This window comes from Ovis aries, chromosome 22 (genome assembly GCF_016772045.2).
Source record: "Ovis aries strain OAR_USU_Benz2616 breed Rambouillet chromosome 22, ARS-UI_Ramb_v3.0, whole genome shotgun sequence".
NCBI lineage: Eukaryota > Metazoa > Chordata > Mammalia > Artiodactyla > Bovidae > Ovis > Ovis aries.
The window spans coordinates 17,581,946-17,599,382 of record NC_056075.1 but is presented as its reverse complement, the minus strand read 5'-3'; the positions used below and the strand labels follow the sequence as shown (position 1 = coordinate 17,599,382).

Below are 17,437 nucleotides of genomic sequence, written 5' to 3'. Positions count from 1 at the left end.
TGGGCTTCTCCAGGCAAGAATGCTGGAATGGTTGCTATGGCCTCCTCCAGAGGATCTTCTCACCCTGGGATTGAACCCAGGCCTGCCGCATTGCAGGTAGATTCTTTACCATCTGAGCCACCAGGGAAGCCCAAGAATACTGGAGTGGGTAGCCTATCCCTTCTCCAGGGGAACTTCCCAACCCAGGGATTGAACTGGGATCTTCTGCATTGTAGGCAGATTCTTTACCAGCTGAGCTACTAGGGAAGCCCTAACTTAGGTGGTCTAACTAAGTTGTTAACTTAGTTGTCTAACTAAGAGTTTTTACAGATGGCAGCTGGCTTCCCAGAGAAAGGAAGCGGAAGCCACCAGTCCACTTAAGCCTGGAACTCAGAACTCTCAGAAAGTTGCTTCTCCACATTGTATTGGTCAAAAAAAGCCGAAGGGCCATCTCAGCCTCAAGAAGAAGAAAATAGGTTCCAGTCCTTAGTGTGAGAAATGGTGTGAGCTTACAGAAATGAGAGCTATGGCCGTATTTAGAGACCATCTACTGTCTTCCCTCACTGTATCTTGTCTGCTCACCAGCAATAGTTATTGTCAGGATATTTAGTATTTGCTAGTTTGTTAGGTATAAAATGACCCAACCAAATAAACTTGAACAGTCAGGCACACTTGGGTTTGCATCCCAGCTCAGCCGCTTTGTAGCTATGACCTTGGATAAGTTATCCAGTTAACCTCATCTAAGGTTTGGCAAGGATTAGAAACAATATTTATGCAAAGCACATAGCCATGTGTCTGGAACATAAGAGGGACTCAATGAGCGTAGCCCTTCCACTTCTTTCTCTCCACCTTCACTTCCAAGAATTATATGATTCAACACTGGAAGTGCGTTGTCCACCTCTGGACTGGGATTTCACAGCTGTTCAGCAGCTGCACAGAAACACAATTAAAGAGGACAGGAAGGAATAAAGCTGCCGCAACCCATTAAAATTCTGCCTCTGGTTGGGTTGTACGCGGTATTCACATTGTGATGAGAGATCTTCTTGGGTGCTTTAAGGAGGATGACAGCACTGCCCCACCCATGCCCCACGCCCCTGCAGCTGGCTGCATCCACAGTCTGCAGCCCCTCAGATGACCCTGGTGTGTTTGGAGAGGACAATGTCAAGGTTAGGCCAATCCTTCCAGTCTGAATCCCTCCAGTATTACCACAGCAGACGAGTAAGTCTTTGAGCATCCAGGGCAAGCCGGAGGAGGAAGGAGACCCCCAGGGTGAGGTGAGGATGGTCCCTTCTAGCTTGTTCCTCTAGCCCTCCCATCTGTCCCTCCAGGACACTGTCAGGCGCCAAACTGGGTGGACGACGTACCTCTTGTTTTGTTTGAATTAAAGATAAGATAAGTTGTGTCAATCTCAGATTCCCCTTTAATCACAACCAGCCCCCCCTTCTGCCACCCCCCAGAAAAAGAGACCGCCCAAGCAGGATAAAGGATCTGAAGGGAGCCTCTGGCTGGCCGGCTACAGCAGCAGGTTTATTTCCTGGCATTATGTGGCTCCCCTCAGCCTTGACGGCGGGGATTTGTGCTTCCAGCCTTGGGGAGTGCTGGGGGTCTTGGGGAACTACTCACTCGGCACCCCCCTGGCAGACCCTTTGGTCTGAGAGCCTTCCTTCTCTGGAGATGAGAGCTCAGCATGCATTTGGGGGCTGATAATGGGATTAATGAAATGAAGTGTGTAACTGTTCCTCAAATGAAGCTGTGACTATTTTGATAGAGGCTGATTTCCAGAACCATGTTCATAAAAGAGAAGGGACTTTTCCCTTTCTGTAGCAGTCCCTTAAGGGCTTTGGTCTGAACAACCTGATTCGGTTGTCCCAGAGAATAAGGATCCCTCAAACTTGGGCACAGAGCATCCAGACCCCTGAATGTCACTCGGGTCAGCATATCTGGGTGTAAACTGAACATGACTTTGGACATTCTTTCTAGCCTATCCCCAGGTGCAAACTTGATGGTGATGATTGCAGCTCATGTTGAGCTCTTACTGTAGCAGGCGTTTTTGGTTCACCGCCTGGCTCCACGCCCATGACACCAGCACACAGCAGGCAGGAGGGCTCAGGGGACGGTGTGGCTCTTCTAACGCAACACAGGTAGTGAATGGCAGCATTTATCTTCAGCCTATTGGACCCCAGGCCTCTTGCTCTTAATCTCTGGGCTACTTCATTGATTCTCAAGCTTCTTTTTGTGTCCGAATCACCTGGGGAGCTTGAAAAAGCACAGACATTTTGACAGTCCTCTACGTTAATTGAGTCCCAGTTTCCTAATCTCAAGGCAGGGGTGCAGACACCAGAATTTTAAAAAAGCTCCTTGATCAAACCATTGTGCAGAATAAGCCACAGTCTCCGCTTTCACCCAGCCTTTCAGAATCACCGCAGGCAAGTTATGAGTTTGCCCATCACCCGCGAGGTGAGGGTTATGCAGATGGCTGGACCATCAGGGTGTTTACTTCCAGTGTGGGAGGGACGGGTTGACTAATCGAAAATCTACAGTTCCTCAGTTGAGAAGTCTGGGTCAGGCCTGGTTCTGTTTGTGACGTGACTGTGCCTTCAGCTGGAAATGGAACATTGAATAGCTAGAGCCGCTCTGCTTTTTCAGAGAGGAGAGGGTACACTCCCAGAGCCAGGGAATTTAAATGGACTTTATCCCCCAGCCCACCCCACCCTCAGCGTGTTAAATCCTTTCAGACACCCCTGTGCTCCTCTTCAAATGCAGGATTCTTGGACCATAATAAATAATTACATTCTTCTACTTGGACTCCGATTCCAGATAGTAGTAATCCAAGAAAATCCAATAATGACAGTTGCATTAAGATCCTTCTTCCAGGCTAAGCAGAACATCTGTTTAGACATATTTTTAATCGGCAAATGCTTCCTGTGTTGAGTCCTCAGCAAATTAAATTTCTCACTGGACCGAGGGGGAAGCTGTCATTCAATAACCCATCTCTGAAAATTACACTCCAGCCTCTTTCCAGGTGCACTTAAGATTTTCCCATGCTGACTCGGCTGCACACAGGCCCTTATAACATCGGGTCACAAGTATGGATAAGCGCAGCTTCTCTGAGAAACATTGGATTCCTTAGTGTTAGTCCCTCAAACAGAAAAGTAATTTTTGCCCATTCTCCAAGGGGGAGTTGGCGGCAGAGGAAAATTTAAGAGACTTGTTGAAAACCATATGGGAAATGAATAACAAACTTCCACTTGCTACATCACTGCCTGTGATTACTTAAGACAGGATGATTCTCAGGATTTAAACATTAAGGACTTCAGGGCTGCCAACATTTTGGAGAGGTTTCCGCCGCAGAATTGTTTGGACTGTTGGTTGTTTATTTTTAGAATAACTCATCCATTCTTTAATTAATTAATTGAAAACCTAAAAGCACCCCATGCTTACCACCAGCCAGACACTGTGCTGGGTGTGGTAAATGAGCCAGCCACAGTCCCCGCCCCCACAGAGCTTCCAGTCTACAGGGGCAACTCACATTTGAAGCTTTCCCAATGGCTCAGCGGGAAAGAATCAGCCTGACATGCAGGAGACGTGGGTCTGATCCCTGGGTCTGGAAGATCTCCTAAGGAGGAAAGGGCCATCACTCCAGTATTCTTGCTGGGAAAATCCCATTGACAGAGGAGCCTGGTGGGCTGTAGTCCACAGGGTTGCAAAGAGTCAGACATAGCTGAGCACACAAACATTTGGAATCTGGATGCAATCTGTAGTCCTGGGCTGGGATAGCAAGTTAAAATGTCTGTAGAGGCCAAGCAGGTAATGTCAGTGGGTGAAGTGGCTGGATGGAACCGTGTGAAGTGGGAGATAGATTCTAGCAACCAGGAAAACATGTGCCTTGACTGTGAGGAGCAGATGCTACTGAAGTGCTGTGGCTGCAGATGATAGAAGATGAGCCACTGTTGCCACATCTTTTCATTTTTGAAGAAAAACTAGAAAATTGGGATTTTTATGTGAAAGTCCTTGATTTTTAAAAGTTGGCTTCTCAAGTGAGATTTAAGAAAAAACAAAACAAAGTGTGATCCAAAAGCATCCAGGCCAAACAAAACACATCTGTGGGTTGGGTTTATACCAAGAGCTGCAAGTGTGTGACTCCCAATCTAGAAATTCTAGCAGTAAAACAGTTATGTTCAGGCTGAAAAATGTGTTACACGCCAACTTTCTGATCCTAGTGACTGAACTGGCATGGACCTCTTTTACAAACAGAGAACTACTAGGAAAAAAAATAAAATCTTCCCCTTACCCCAAATTAAAAATACAGAGTTACGCTCAAAGAAAAGAACGGGAAATTGTCATGATCAGGAAGGAATAGTTATTTGCTTTTAATGATGGATACCTAAGGCTAACTACAGTTAGATACGGAGGGCTGATGGTATATAATTACAGTACTAAGACAGTGTTATATCAGCAGAGGGATAAGCAATGGACCAGAATAGAGAATGCAGCAATAAACCCAACTGCTGTATGACCCAGAAGTTCCGCTCTTCAGTATTTATTACAGAGAAGTAAAAATCTTCGTGCAAATACCTGTACGTTAATGTTCATAACAGCTTTCTTTGTAAGAGCTGGAGACAACTCATGCGTCCTTCAGTAAGTGAATGATTAAACAAACCGTGGTGCATACATACCATGAAGTACTACTACTCGCAATAGAAAGGAACTGTTGATACAGGCAACAACTTGAATGAATCTCCAGGGAATGGCGCTGAGTGAGAAAAGCCAATTCGCAAAGGTTATACACTGTAAGATTCCATTTAAATAATGCTCTTCCAATGAAAACATTTTTGAAATGAAGAACAGATTAGTGCTTGAGAGTTTAGGCATGGGTTGGGAGGGAGGGGGAAGGAAGTTGGATGTGATAGTAAAATGGCAACATGAGAGATCCTTATGGTGATGGCACTATTTAGTATCATGAATGTGATGGTGGATACACAAACCTGTACACGTAATAAATTGTGTAGAACTGTACGCACACACACATGAGTATGTATAATGCTGGGGAAATCTGAATGAGATCCCCTGAGTAGATGTCCATATCCCAGTTGTGATATTGTACTATAGTTTTATAAAATGTTGGGGGAAACCGTCAGTTCAGTTCAGTTCAGTCGCTCAGTTGTGTCCGACTCTTTGCAACCCCATGAATCGCAGCACACCAGGCCTCCCTGTCCATCACCAACTCCTGGAGTTCACTCAGACTCACGGCCATCAAGTCAGTGATGCCATCCAGCCATCTCATCCTCTGTCGTCCCCTTTTCCTCCTGCCCCCAATCCCTCCCAGCGTCAGTCTTTTCCAATGAGTCAGCTCTTTGCATGAGGTGGCCACAGTACTGGAGTTTCAGCTTTAGCATCATTCCTTCCAAAAGAAATCCCAGGGCTGATCTCCTTCAGAATGGACTGGTTGGATCTCCTTGCAGTCCAAGGGAAACCGTCAAAGGTACACAAAATCTGTCTGTATTATTTCTTGCAACTGCATATGGATCTACAATTATTTCCAAAAAATTTTCAATTTACAAAAACTATTTCATATACTTCACGGTAAAGAAACTTCTGGCAATGCAGGAGATGTAAGAGATGTGGGTTTGATCCCTAGGTCAGGAAGATTCCCTTCTTGCCTGGAGAATCCCATGGACAGAGGAGCCTGATGGGCTACAGTCCATAGGGTAACAAAGAATCGGACATGACTGGAGTGGCTTAGCACACATTTCATATGCAACAAAAAGAATATTGAACCTCAATAGTATGACCATTGCAAAGCTTGTTTCATTGTTTGTGGTGGGAAATGTATTGCTCACAGAAAACACCTGTTGAATGACTCATTTAAAGCAAAAAACGTAATTACACAAAAAGATTGAAAGTAAGTGATGAAGGAGAACTATATGAGGCAAACACTAATCAAAATAAAACTAACATAGCAATATTAATATCAGTCAAAATAATCTTTATTATGGATGAACATTATTACAGATAAAGAGGATATTTATTGATAAAAGACACAGTTTAGCTGGAACATTTAACAATCCTTACTTTGTATTACTTAACCAACATAGCCTTGAAAAATATAAAGGAAAAATTAAAAATAAAGATGACATTCACAATCTTAGTTCTCAAGGTTGTTTAAAGCACTTTTCTTGATAGCAGATATACCAAGAGGTCAAAAATATTTGTAAGGAGAATATTTGAACAACATATGTAGCACTCTTCAACCATCAGTTTGGGAAACTGACGCGCTTTATTTCAAGGATATATGAAACATTTATAAAAAGCGATCACGTTGTTGTTCAGTCATTCAGTCATGTCCGACTCTTTGCAACCCCATGGACTGCAGCACGCCAGGCTTCCCTGTCCATTACCAACTCTCGGAGCTTGCTCAAACTCTTGTCCATTGAGTCACTGATGCCATCCAACTATCTCATCCTGTCATCCCTTCCCCTTCTCCTTCTGCCCTCAATCTTTCCCAGCATCCGTCTTCTCCAATGAGTCAGTTCTTTGCATCAGGTGGCCAAAGTATTGGATCTTCAACTTTAGCATCAGTCCTTCAAATGGATATTTAGGATTGATTTCCTTTAGGATTGACTGGTTTGATCTCCTTGCAGTTCAAGGGACCCTCAAGAGTTTTCTCCAGCACCACAGTTCAAAAGCATTTGGTATTCAGCCTTCTTTATGGTTCAACTCTCACATTCATACATGACTACTGGAAAAACCATAGCTTTGACTATGTGGACCTTTGTTGGTGAAGTAATGTCTCTGCTTTTTAATATGCTGTCTAGGTTTATCATAGCTTTTCTTCCAAGAAGCAAGCATATTTTAATTTCATGGCTGCAGTCACCATCTGCAGTGATTTTGGAGCCCAAGAAAATAAAGTCTGTCACTGTTTCCATAAAGCAAGGCTCAAGACACCAAAGAATTGATATGTTGAAGCACAGGCCAGCATCCATGGCCAGAAGGCCAAATCTAGCCTGCCATCTGTTTTTGGAAATTCAGCGTTATTGGAACACAGCCATACCCACTCATTTACATCTATGGCTGATTTCACACTACAGTAGCAGAGTTAGGTAGTTGCAACGGAGAATATATTAACCTCAAAATGTAAAAATATTTATTATATGGCTTTTTACAGAAAAAGTTTACTGACCCCTGCCTTGAAGAATAAGTCCTTGGAACACAAAGCAATGTTGGATATCAATAACACACTCACACACACAGAGACAAATATTTTAGATATTAACAATCACACCTCTAAATAATTCAAGAATCAAAGAAGAAAGTCCAAATGGAACTTACAAAATGTATCAAGGTCTAGCATTGAAAGGTACATGTCAGACTTCCCTGGTAGTCCAGTGGTTGAGACTTCACCCTCCAATTCAGGGAGTGCAGGTTTGATCCCTGGTCAGGGGGTTAAGATACCACATGCCTCCAGGCCAAAAAAAAAAAAACAAAACAAAACATAAAACAGAAGCAATATTGTAACAAATTCAGTGAAAAAGATTTTTTAAAGAATTGTACATGTCAAAAGACGGCATGTAGATAAAAAGGAACTCAGTGAAATTTCAGTGTTAAAATGGTAATATTAGAATAGAAGAACAATTGAAAATTAATGTGCCAAACATTTAACTCAAGAAGCTGGAAAAGCATGGCCAGTTGAGTTTTTACAGGTTGTCAAGACAATCCCGTGGAGGGAAAACTAGTCTTTTCATCAAATGGTGCTAGTACAACCAGATATTGCATACAGAAGAATGAAATTAGATCCCTACCTCACACTATACACAACAATCAATTAAAAATGTTTGAAGATCTAAATACAAGGGATAAAACTATAGAACTCTAAATGAAAATATGGATGTGAATTGTTATGAGGCTGGATTATGCTGCACCTTGGAATATCATGGCCTCAATGTCTCATGGCTCCAGACTCCTGCAATAAAGTGAGTTGCACACATTTTTTGGTTTCCTGCTGCATATAAAAGTTATGTCTATACTATAGTCTATTAAGTTTGCAGAAGCATTACCTCTGAAAATAATTTTACATAATTTTAAAATACTGCTAAAAAATGCTAACCATCATCTGACGACTCAGGGCTACCACAAACCTTCCATTTGTAAAACACACTCAATAAAGTGAAGCACAATTAAACAAGGTATGTTTGTAATTTATTATGTATGACAGAAAAAGCAACAAAAGAAAAAAAATGAATAAATTGGACTGCATCAAAGTTAAAAAGTGATGTGCTTCAAAGGATACTATCATAAACATGAGAAGACAAAAAAAAAAAAAAAAACCATGAGAAGACAACCTACAAAATAGGAAAAAATATTCGAATTTATCTGATAAGGATATGGTCTCCAGAATATACGAAGAGTAACTAATACAACGATGACAAAAGACAACCCAGTTGAGGAATGGACAAAGGATTTGAATAGACATTTCTCCAAAGAAGATATGTTGTTGTTGCTTAGTTGGTAAGTCATGTCTGACTTTTTTGACCCCATGAACTGTAGCCTGCCAGGCTCCTCTGTCCATAGGATTTCCCAGGCAAGAATACTAAAGTGGGTTACCGTTTCCTTTTTCAGGGGATCTTCCCAACCTAGGGATTGAACACGAGTCTCCTGCATTAGAAAGTGGATTCTTTACCACTGAGCCACCAGGGAAGACCCCAGAGAGGATAATAACTAATAAGCACACAAAGATATATTCAACATCATTAGTCATTCAGTTCAGTTCAGTTGTTCAGTCGTGTCCGGCTCTTTGCGACCCCATGAATCACAGCACGCCAGGCCTTCCTGTCTATCACCAACTCCCGGAGTTCACTCAGACTCATGTCCATCGAGTCAGTGATGCCATCCAGCCATCTCATCTTCTGTTGTTCCCTTTTCCTCCTGCCCCCAATCCCTCGCAGCATCAGAGTCTTTTCCAATGAGTCAACTCTTGGCGTGAGGTAGCCAAAGTACTGGAGTTTCAGCTTTAGCATCATTCCTTCCAAAGAAATCCCAGGAAAATGTAAATCAGAACTACACTGAGATGCCACTGCACAGCCTTAGGATAGCTATAATAAAAAAGATTGATGTTGACAAGGCTATGGAGATACTGGAACCCTGATACTTTGCTGGTGGAAATATAAATAGTGCAGCTCCTTTGGAAAACAGTCTGGTAGTTCTCTAAAAGGTTAAACATAGAGTTATTATGTGCATTGGGATGCTTCCACTCTTTGGCATATAACAAAAAGAACTGAAAAATATATGTCCACACCAAAATGTGTACGTTAATGTTCAGACCAGCATTATTCATAATAGCCAAAAAAGTGGAAACAACTCAAATATCCACCAACTAAAGGACAGGTAAATAAAATGTGGTGTACCTACACAGCAGATTATTATTTAGCCATAAAATGTAGTGGAGTACTAACACATGCTACAACACGAATGAACCTTGAAAACATGCTAAGTGAAAAAGGCTAGACACAAAAGGCCACATATTGCATGATTCCATTTATATGAAATGTCTAGAACAGGCAAATCCATAGAAACAGAAAGTAGATTACTGGTTGCCAAGGGCTGGAGGGATTGACTGATAATGCATACAGGGTTTCTTTTGGTGGTGATCAAAATGTGGAAAAGCTAGTGGAGGTGATGGAATTCCAGTTGAGCTCTTTCAAATCCTGAAAGATGATGCTGTGAAAGTGTTGCACTCAATATGCCAGCACATTTGGAAAACTCAGCAGTGGCCACAGGACTGGAAAAGGTCAGTTTTCATTCCAATCCTAAAGAAAGGCAATGCCAAAGAATGCTCAAACTACCGCACAATTGCACTCATCTCACACGCTAGTAAAGTAATGCTCAAAATTCTCCAAGCCAGGCTTCAGCAATACGTGAACCGTGAACTTCCAGATGTTCAAGCTGGTTTTAGAAAAGGCAGAGGAACCAGAGATCAAATTGCCAACATCCGCTGGATCATGGAAAAGCAAGAGAGTTCCAGAAAAACATCTATTTCTGCTTTCTTGACTATGCCAAAGCCTTTGACTGTGTGGATCACAATAAAGTGTGGAAAATTCTGAAAGAGATGGGAATACTAGATCTCCTGACCTGCCCCTTGGGAAATCTGTATGCAAGTCAGGAAGCAACAGTTAGAACTGGCCATGGAACGACAGACTGGTTCCCAATAGGAAAAGGAGTACATCGAGACTGTATATTGTCACCCTGCTTATTTAACTTCTATGCAGAGTACATCATGAGAAACGCTGGGCTGGAAGAATCACAAGCTGGAATCAAGATTGCCGGGAAAAATATCAATAACCTCAGATATGCAGATGACACCACCCTTATGGCAGAAAGTGAAGAGGAGCTAAAAAGCCTCTTGAAAGTGAAAGAGGAGAGTGAAAAAGTTGGCTTAAAGCTCAACATTCAGAAAATGAAGATCATGGCATCTGGTCCCATCACTTCATGGAAAATAGATGGGGAAACAGTGGAAACAGTGTTAGACTTTATTTTTGGGGGGTTCCAAAATCACTGCAGATGGTGACTGCAGTCATGAAATTAAAAGATGCTTACTCCTTGGAAGAAAAGTTATGACCAACCTAGATAGCATATTCAAAAGCAGAGACATTACTTTGCCGACTAAGGTCCGTCTAGTCAAGGCTATGGTTTTTCCAGTGGTCATGTATGGATGTGAGAGCTGGACTGTGAAGAAGGCTGAGCACTGAAGAATTGATGCTTTTGAGCTGTGGTGTTGGAGAGGACTCTTGAGAGTCCCTTGGACTGCAAGGAGATCCAACCAGTCCATTCTAAAGGAGATCAACACTGGGATTTCTTTGGAAGGACTGATGCTAAAGCTGAAGCTCCAGTACTTTGGCCACCTCATGCGAAGAGTTGACTCACTGGAAAAGACTCTGATGCTGGGAGGGATTGGGGGCGGGAGGAAAAGGGGACGACAGAGGATGAGATGGCTGGATGGCATCACGGACTCGATGGACGTGCGTCTGAGTGAACTCCGGGAGTTGGTGGTGGATAGGGAGGCCTGGCGTGCTGTGATTCATAGGGTCGCAAAGAGTCAGACACGACTGAGCGACTGAACTGAGCTGAACTGATAGAGGTGATGGTTGCACAAGTTTGTGAATATACAAAACCAGTAAATTGTACACTTCAAAGTGGTTGTTCTTATGATGTATGAACTGTATCTCAATTTTTTTTAAAAAAAGAGAGAAAAGCTAGAAAGGAAACATCAGAATAAAATAAGCGAAAATAGATGTATGGAAATAAATAAAATTAATGAAATAATGAAAATGAAAAGAATAAAGAAAACCAAATCTAATTTTTAGGGGAAAAAATATAAAAACGAAAGAGAAAATGCCCCAAATTGAGCTTAGTGAGTATAAGCAAGTAGATTGAAAACAAAACCTTAAACTGTCTGAATGATGAATGAAACAAATGTGGATTCAATTATTCAGTTGCCTCAAGGTTAAGCGATTCTACCCACCCATCTGTCTCTACTGTTCCTAGGGATCATAACTTGAACTCAGAGCCTTAAATAGAGTCCCTGTTTCTTTCCCATCATCTTCCCTCAAAGGTCCAGATGTACAGACAGATCCAGAAGAGCTGGAGGATTCTGTGGGGCGCTGCATTTTACAGGGGTTTATCCTGCAAATAATTTATTTTCCCAGCATCACAGACTGGTTCACTTTATTTGTCACACTGGCCAAATTATTTCCAATATTTGCAGCATTGACAATATTCGGTCAAGACAGGGGACCGATGCAGCTTGTTCTCCCCAGTGTCTGTGGCTCTGAGAAGAGAGTACTTGGCTCCACTTTAAAGGGCTGTGAGTTGTCCTAGTCGCTTAATTCTGTGGCTCACAGGCTGCCCTTGAGTCCCATGGGGCTTCTTTCAAGACCTCCTACAAGCCAGACCCACTTCCATCCTAGGCCTGGGACACTCACTACACTTACTCTAAACAAATGATGATAATTTTCTCCTTCATTTCTGCTGTGCTAGGTCTTCACTGCTGTGCGGGCTTTCCTCGGGCTTGTCTCTAGTTGCAGCAAGTGGGGTCTACTCTGCACTGCAGTGCGCGGGCTTCTCATTGCAGTGGCTTCACTCTCGTGGAGCATGCGCTCTTGGGCACGTGGGCTTCAGGAGTTTGCAGCTCCCCGGCTCTAGAGCACAGCTTCGACAGGCCATGGGTTTCCTTGCTCCAAGGCACGTGGCATCTTCCTGGATCAGGGATCGAACCAGTCAGTGTCTCTGGCACCGGCAGGTGAATTCTTTACCACTGAGCCCCAGGGAAGCCCTGCGCTTTGTCTTGCTCCACTCAGGTTTAAAACCCTGAACAGATCCAATATCCCCTTGAGAATACATGTTCTGAATTTCTCCTTTTGTGGATTCATGGGTGATATAATCTTCACTATATGCCCAGGAGGAATTAAAAGCAAAGTAAATGGCAGCCCAACTCTCTTGCAGATGGAAAGGAGAACACCCTGCTTCCACAGAGCCCCGGGACCTTGCATGCTGGAGCTGAGACCTTCCCTCCCCGGGTCCGAAGAGCCACAACCTCAAGGACAGAGAGGATATGGCCGGGAGGGGTCATCCCGTACGTCATTGGCGGGAACTTCACTGGTCAGTAGCTCCAGATGAGGCTTGCTTGGGGCTGGGGGCTTTGTCTTCCCTGGTGGGCAAAGTCCTCCCTGCAAGGACTCAGGTGGGATGGAACAGATTCTGGGGTCATAGCAGTCGCTGTGCTTCAAGCTTCGTCATGACCACCGGCTCTCATGCAGTCAGCCTGGGGAAACTGCAGTCTCATTTGGGGCTATGTCCTCAGAGGTGGTCACCTGGTCCCTGAGGCATTATCCCAGAGCCTCCAGTAAGATGCCACTCTGCCCCTCAAGGAGTCCCCAGTTCTAATAAGAGAGAGAAAGAGATGTGTGTTTTTAAAGAACTAAAATGTAGGAGTTGTAATCAGCTACTAATTTTGTTCCTTGGTATCTTTTTGGTTTTTGTTTTCTTTTTTTTTTTTTTGGCCTTGCCACGCGGCTCGTGGGGTCTTAGTTCCCTGACCAGGGATCAAACCCATATCCAGTGCCATGACCGCCCAGAGTCTTAACCTTTGGACTGCCAGGGAAGGCCCTGTTTCTTGGCATCTTAACCATGTTCTTTCAGATCCAGTGTGCTTATCTTGCCAAAGCTTTATATAACTTTCATCAGAAATTAACTAATTTTATAGAGAAAACTTTCTTTACAAAGAGATTTTTTATTCTATAATTAGTAGGATTGCTGTTTTGGTGAATCATTGTTCTGTAAACAATTTTAACTTAAAGTGTCAAGATGGCTCCCCCAAAATGGACAGCTAAGTTACTCTTTATTCTGTATATATGTTTTGGGGGCCAATGAAATGACACTACACCCACATCTTCTAGATCATCATGGGAACCTTCTAGTGGTTTGTTGGTTTTCTGCAACAAAGTCATTCCAGAATTCAGATCCCATCTGCAACCTTCCTGTGTACTTCCCAAACAACTCTTTTTTTCTAGATCCTTCTCATTCCTTCTACCAAAATCAAAATACAGTTGTCTTATGTACTGCAGACTGATAGATTTTGAAAAGAATACTTATTGACTGGAAGAAACTATCAGCCTAGAGTTTGCAATTACTTTATTCTTGCTCCCAATTTACTTGTTGCTTTATTTTCAATGTCTAATCAAGGAAATATGAAGAAAAGTTCCGAGGAAGTATGAAATTCATCTGTTCTCAAAGGCCTTGTAGAACATTAGACTCAAGAATCCCCCAGCAAACACTGAACCCTGATGCAAAAACGTCATGAGTGTACCTACAAATAGAATTTTTAGAGCATATGGGAATATACTCTCCTATAGGTAGAAAGTAAAACGAAAGGGTGAAATGCAGTGCTGGTTATTTACTTGAAAGGGCAAAACTTTCCAAACTGAATGACCTAAGTAACATGTTTTTAAAGTTTAGGAAAGTACTTTCAATGCAAAGGAAAAGTTGGGAGGCTGGGGACATTTGAAAATCTATTTTTACCCTCTCTTCCAATTCACAAACTCCTACTCTCTAAGTTTTTGGTTATTTGGGAAAGTTATATTGTATTCTTAGCCAGGGAAATCCTTAGTCCTAGTTCATTTTAATTCTGGGTCACTGAAACAAGCTTTTTTTTTTTGATCATTGGAACAAGCTTTGTTGATGAACCAGCATGCTCTAGAACATCTGAGGAAGCTATGGACCCATGAGTGAATTGATGAGCACCTGTCCTGTCGTTCCAGGAAGCCAGAGGGCCATTTTTAAGCAGGCCATGAGACACTGGGAGAAGCACACCTGCGTGACCTTCATAGAGAGGACAGATGAAGAAAGCTTCATCGTGTTCAGTTACAGAACGTGTGGGTAAGTGCAAGTGAGCTCACCTCAGTGGAGACTGAGGCAGACAAGTCAGATGGCCCAGGAACCTTGAATTTTTTCTCTAAAACAATATGTGTTATAATATGCTGTAATATATAAGAGTCCAGAATTTTTCAGAAACTCTTCTTGCCCTCAACAAACTCACAGTCCAGGGACAAAGTAGGTAGGTTAAGAGGAAGACTCTAGAATGACAAGGTGTCTGTATTTCCTGTCATGGGAGCAAGCTGAAGGAATTGGGAATGTTTCATATGGAGAAGTGATTCTGAACCAACTTGGGGCCGGTGATCCCACTGAGAAGCTGATGGAGCTATGGGCTCCCTCTGGATGGATGTACATTTATGCAAAATTCTGCATGGGATTTTGTGAGCTCCATGGGCTTACAGACTTCCTCCAGAAAACATGGTAAATAATAAGATGATTGGATTATAACTAAACTTATCTGTTATGCCAATAAATATAAGTGTGGTGTATTTTCCTGAAAGGAAAACATTCTCATATTAGTTCAAAATCTTAAATCCAACTACATGCTATATATGTGAGAGGACTACTGAAGAAAATGATCCAGAAATGTTTAAAAGTAAAAGGTAAGAAGGCACACAGGCAAATACTAACAAAAAGAAAGCTGAGATCACAATTCTAGTTGTAGACAACACTTTTTCGTCGTTTCTTCAATTCATTTTCAAAGTCAGAAAGTGCTAAAAAAAAAAAGTGAGACACTTCATAATGAAAAAGAGTACAAGCTACAGTGAGAATATAACAGTCATAAATCTTTATGCACAAAATAGCATAGCATTAAGAGTCATAAAACAAGCCCCGAGGGTTTCAAGGGGAAATCAACAGAAACACCAATGGCAGAAGACTTTATTTCATTGCTGTCAACCCAAGTAGATCAATGTCAAGTTAACCAAAAAATAAGTAGAGATTTGTAGCGGACTGGAAAAATGTAATTAATAGAGTTGAGCCTGTGGGTCTACCAGATTCCATAACCTGTAACACATGTTTAAAATGCCTCTCAAACATTTATAAACATGGTTCATCTATTAACTATTAAAAACACCTCAATGTATTCTAAAAGTTCAAAATAAAATTAAAATATTCTCTGATTGTAAAGCAATGAAACCGGACATAATAACAACAAAAATAGAACAAATACTCCTGCATTACCTGTTAAGACCTCCCCTCCCCCCTGCCTTTTTTACAACTCTTAGATTTTAAAGAAATCAAGATTAAAATTACAAGACATCTAGATAGCAAAAGCCTCACAGTTCAAAACTGAAGAGATCTGGGTAAAGCTATACCCTCAGATATCCCCAAATCTGAGAATTAAGAAGGACAGTGAAATACTCAATTTGAAGAAGTTAGCAAAACAAGTGAATACAGAAAAACCCTCCACCGCAACAAAGTAAACCGCATGAGAGCAAGAAAATGGACAAGTAACACTTTATAGAACTGATAAATTGGAGAGTGACTTCTTTGAATAAACAAACAAAAACTGTAGATAGACTAATTACTTGTCCAGTTCAGTCCAGTTCAGTCACTCAGTCGTGTCTGACTCTTTGCGACCCCATGAATCGCAGCACACCAGGCCTCCCTGTCCATCACCATCTCATCCTCTGTCGTCCTCTTCTCCTCCTGCCTCCAATCCCTTCCAGCATCAGAGTCTTTTCCAATGAGTCAACTCTTCGCATGAGGTGGCCAAAGTACTGGAGTTTCAGCTTTAGCATCAGTCCTTCCAAAGAAATCCCAGGGCTGATCTCCTTTAGAATGGACTGGTTGGATCTCCCTGCAGTCCAAGGGACTCCCAAGAGTCCTCTCCAACACCACAGCTCAAAAGCATCAATTCTTCGGTGCTCAGCTTTCTTCACAGTCCAACTCTCACATCCATACATGACCACTGGAAAAACCATAGCCTTGACTACACAGACCTTTGTTGGCAAAGTAATGTCTCTGCTTTTGAATATGCTATATAGGTTGGTCATAACTTTTCTTCCAAAGAGTAAGTGTCTTTTAATTTCATGGCTGCAGTCACCATCTGCAGTAGTTTTGGAGCCCCCCAAAATAAACTCTGACACTGTTTCCAGTGTTTCCCCATCTATTTCCCATGAAGTGATGGGATCAGATGCCATGATCTTCATTTTCTGAATGTTGAGCTTTAAGCCAACTTTTTCACTCTCCTCTTTTACTTTCATCAAGAGGCTCTTTAGTTCCTCTTCACTTTCTGCCATAACGGTGGTGTCATCTGCATATCTGAGGTTATTGATATTTCTCCCGGCAGTCTTGATTCCAGCTTGTGATTTTTCCAGCCCAGCATTTCTCATGATGTACTCTGCATAGAAGTTAAATAAGCAGGGTGACAATATACAGCCTTGACGTACTCCTTTTCCTATTTGGAACCAGTCTGTTGTTCCATGTCCAGTTCTAAGAGTTGCTTCCTGACCTGCATACAGATTTCTTAAGAGGCAGGTCAGGTGGTCTGTATTCCCATCTCTTTCAGAATTTTCCACAGTTTATTGTGATCCACATAGTCAAAGGCTTTGGCATAGTCAAGAAAGCAGAAATAGATGTTTTTCTGGAACTCTCTTGCTTTTTCCATGATCCAGCGGACGTTGGCAGTTTGATCTCTGGTTCCTCTGCCTTTTCTAAAACCAGTTTGAACATCTGGAAGTTCATGGTTCACATATGGTTAGTCTAAGACAAAAAAGTGACAGTGCAGAAACATACAAAATCAGACATACAAAAGGGAGAAATAACCACAGATTCAGCAGAATCATAAAAAGGAAGTTTATAAACTCTAGGGAAAGAAGTGTTGAAACCTGGATGATGTGATTGACTTCAAGGTAGACGTAAAGGACTGACTGGCACAGACCAGTAACTTTGAAAGAAATTGGAAAACTGTCGGAAAAACTTTCTCCTCCATACCACCAACCTAGAGTTGCACAGATGAATTCTTTCAAAACTTCAAGAAACAGATTATCCTGGTACTATTTAAGTTTTTTAGAGCATAGAAGAACACATT

At 42.1% G+C, this 17,437-nt stretch overlaps 1 protein-coding gene across 3 annotated transcripts in view; it reads left to right on the top strand.

Moving 5' to 3' along the window:
- Positions 1–17,437, top strand: part of TLL2 (tolloid like 2) — a 144,157-nt gene that overhangs the window by 69,196 nt on the left and 57,524 nt on the right. For all 3 annotated transcript variants that reach the window (XM_042238664.1, XM_027960295.2, XM_027960296.2), the window contains exons 4-5: positions 12,475–12,630; positions 14,289–14,406. In XM_042238664.1, coding sequence (XP_042094598.1) covers positions 12,475–12,630; positions 14,289–14,406 — 274 coding nt within the window. The remainder of the gene's footprint in view (positions 1–12,474; positions 12,631–14,288; positions 14,407–17,437) is intronic.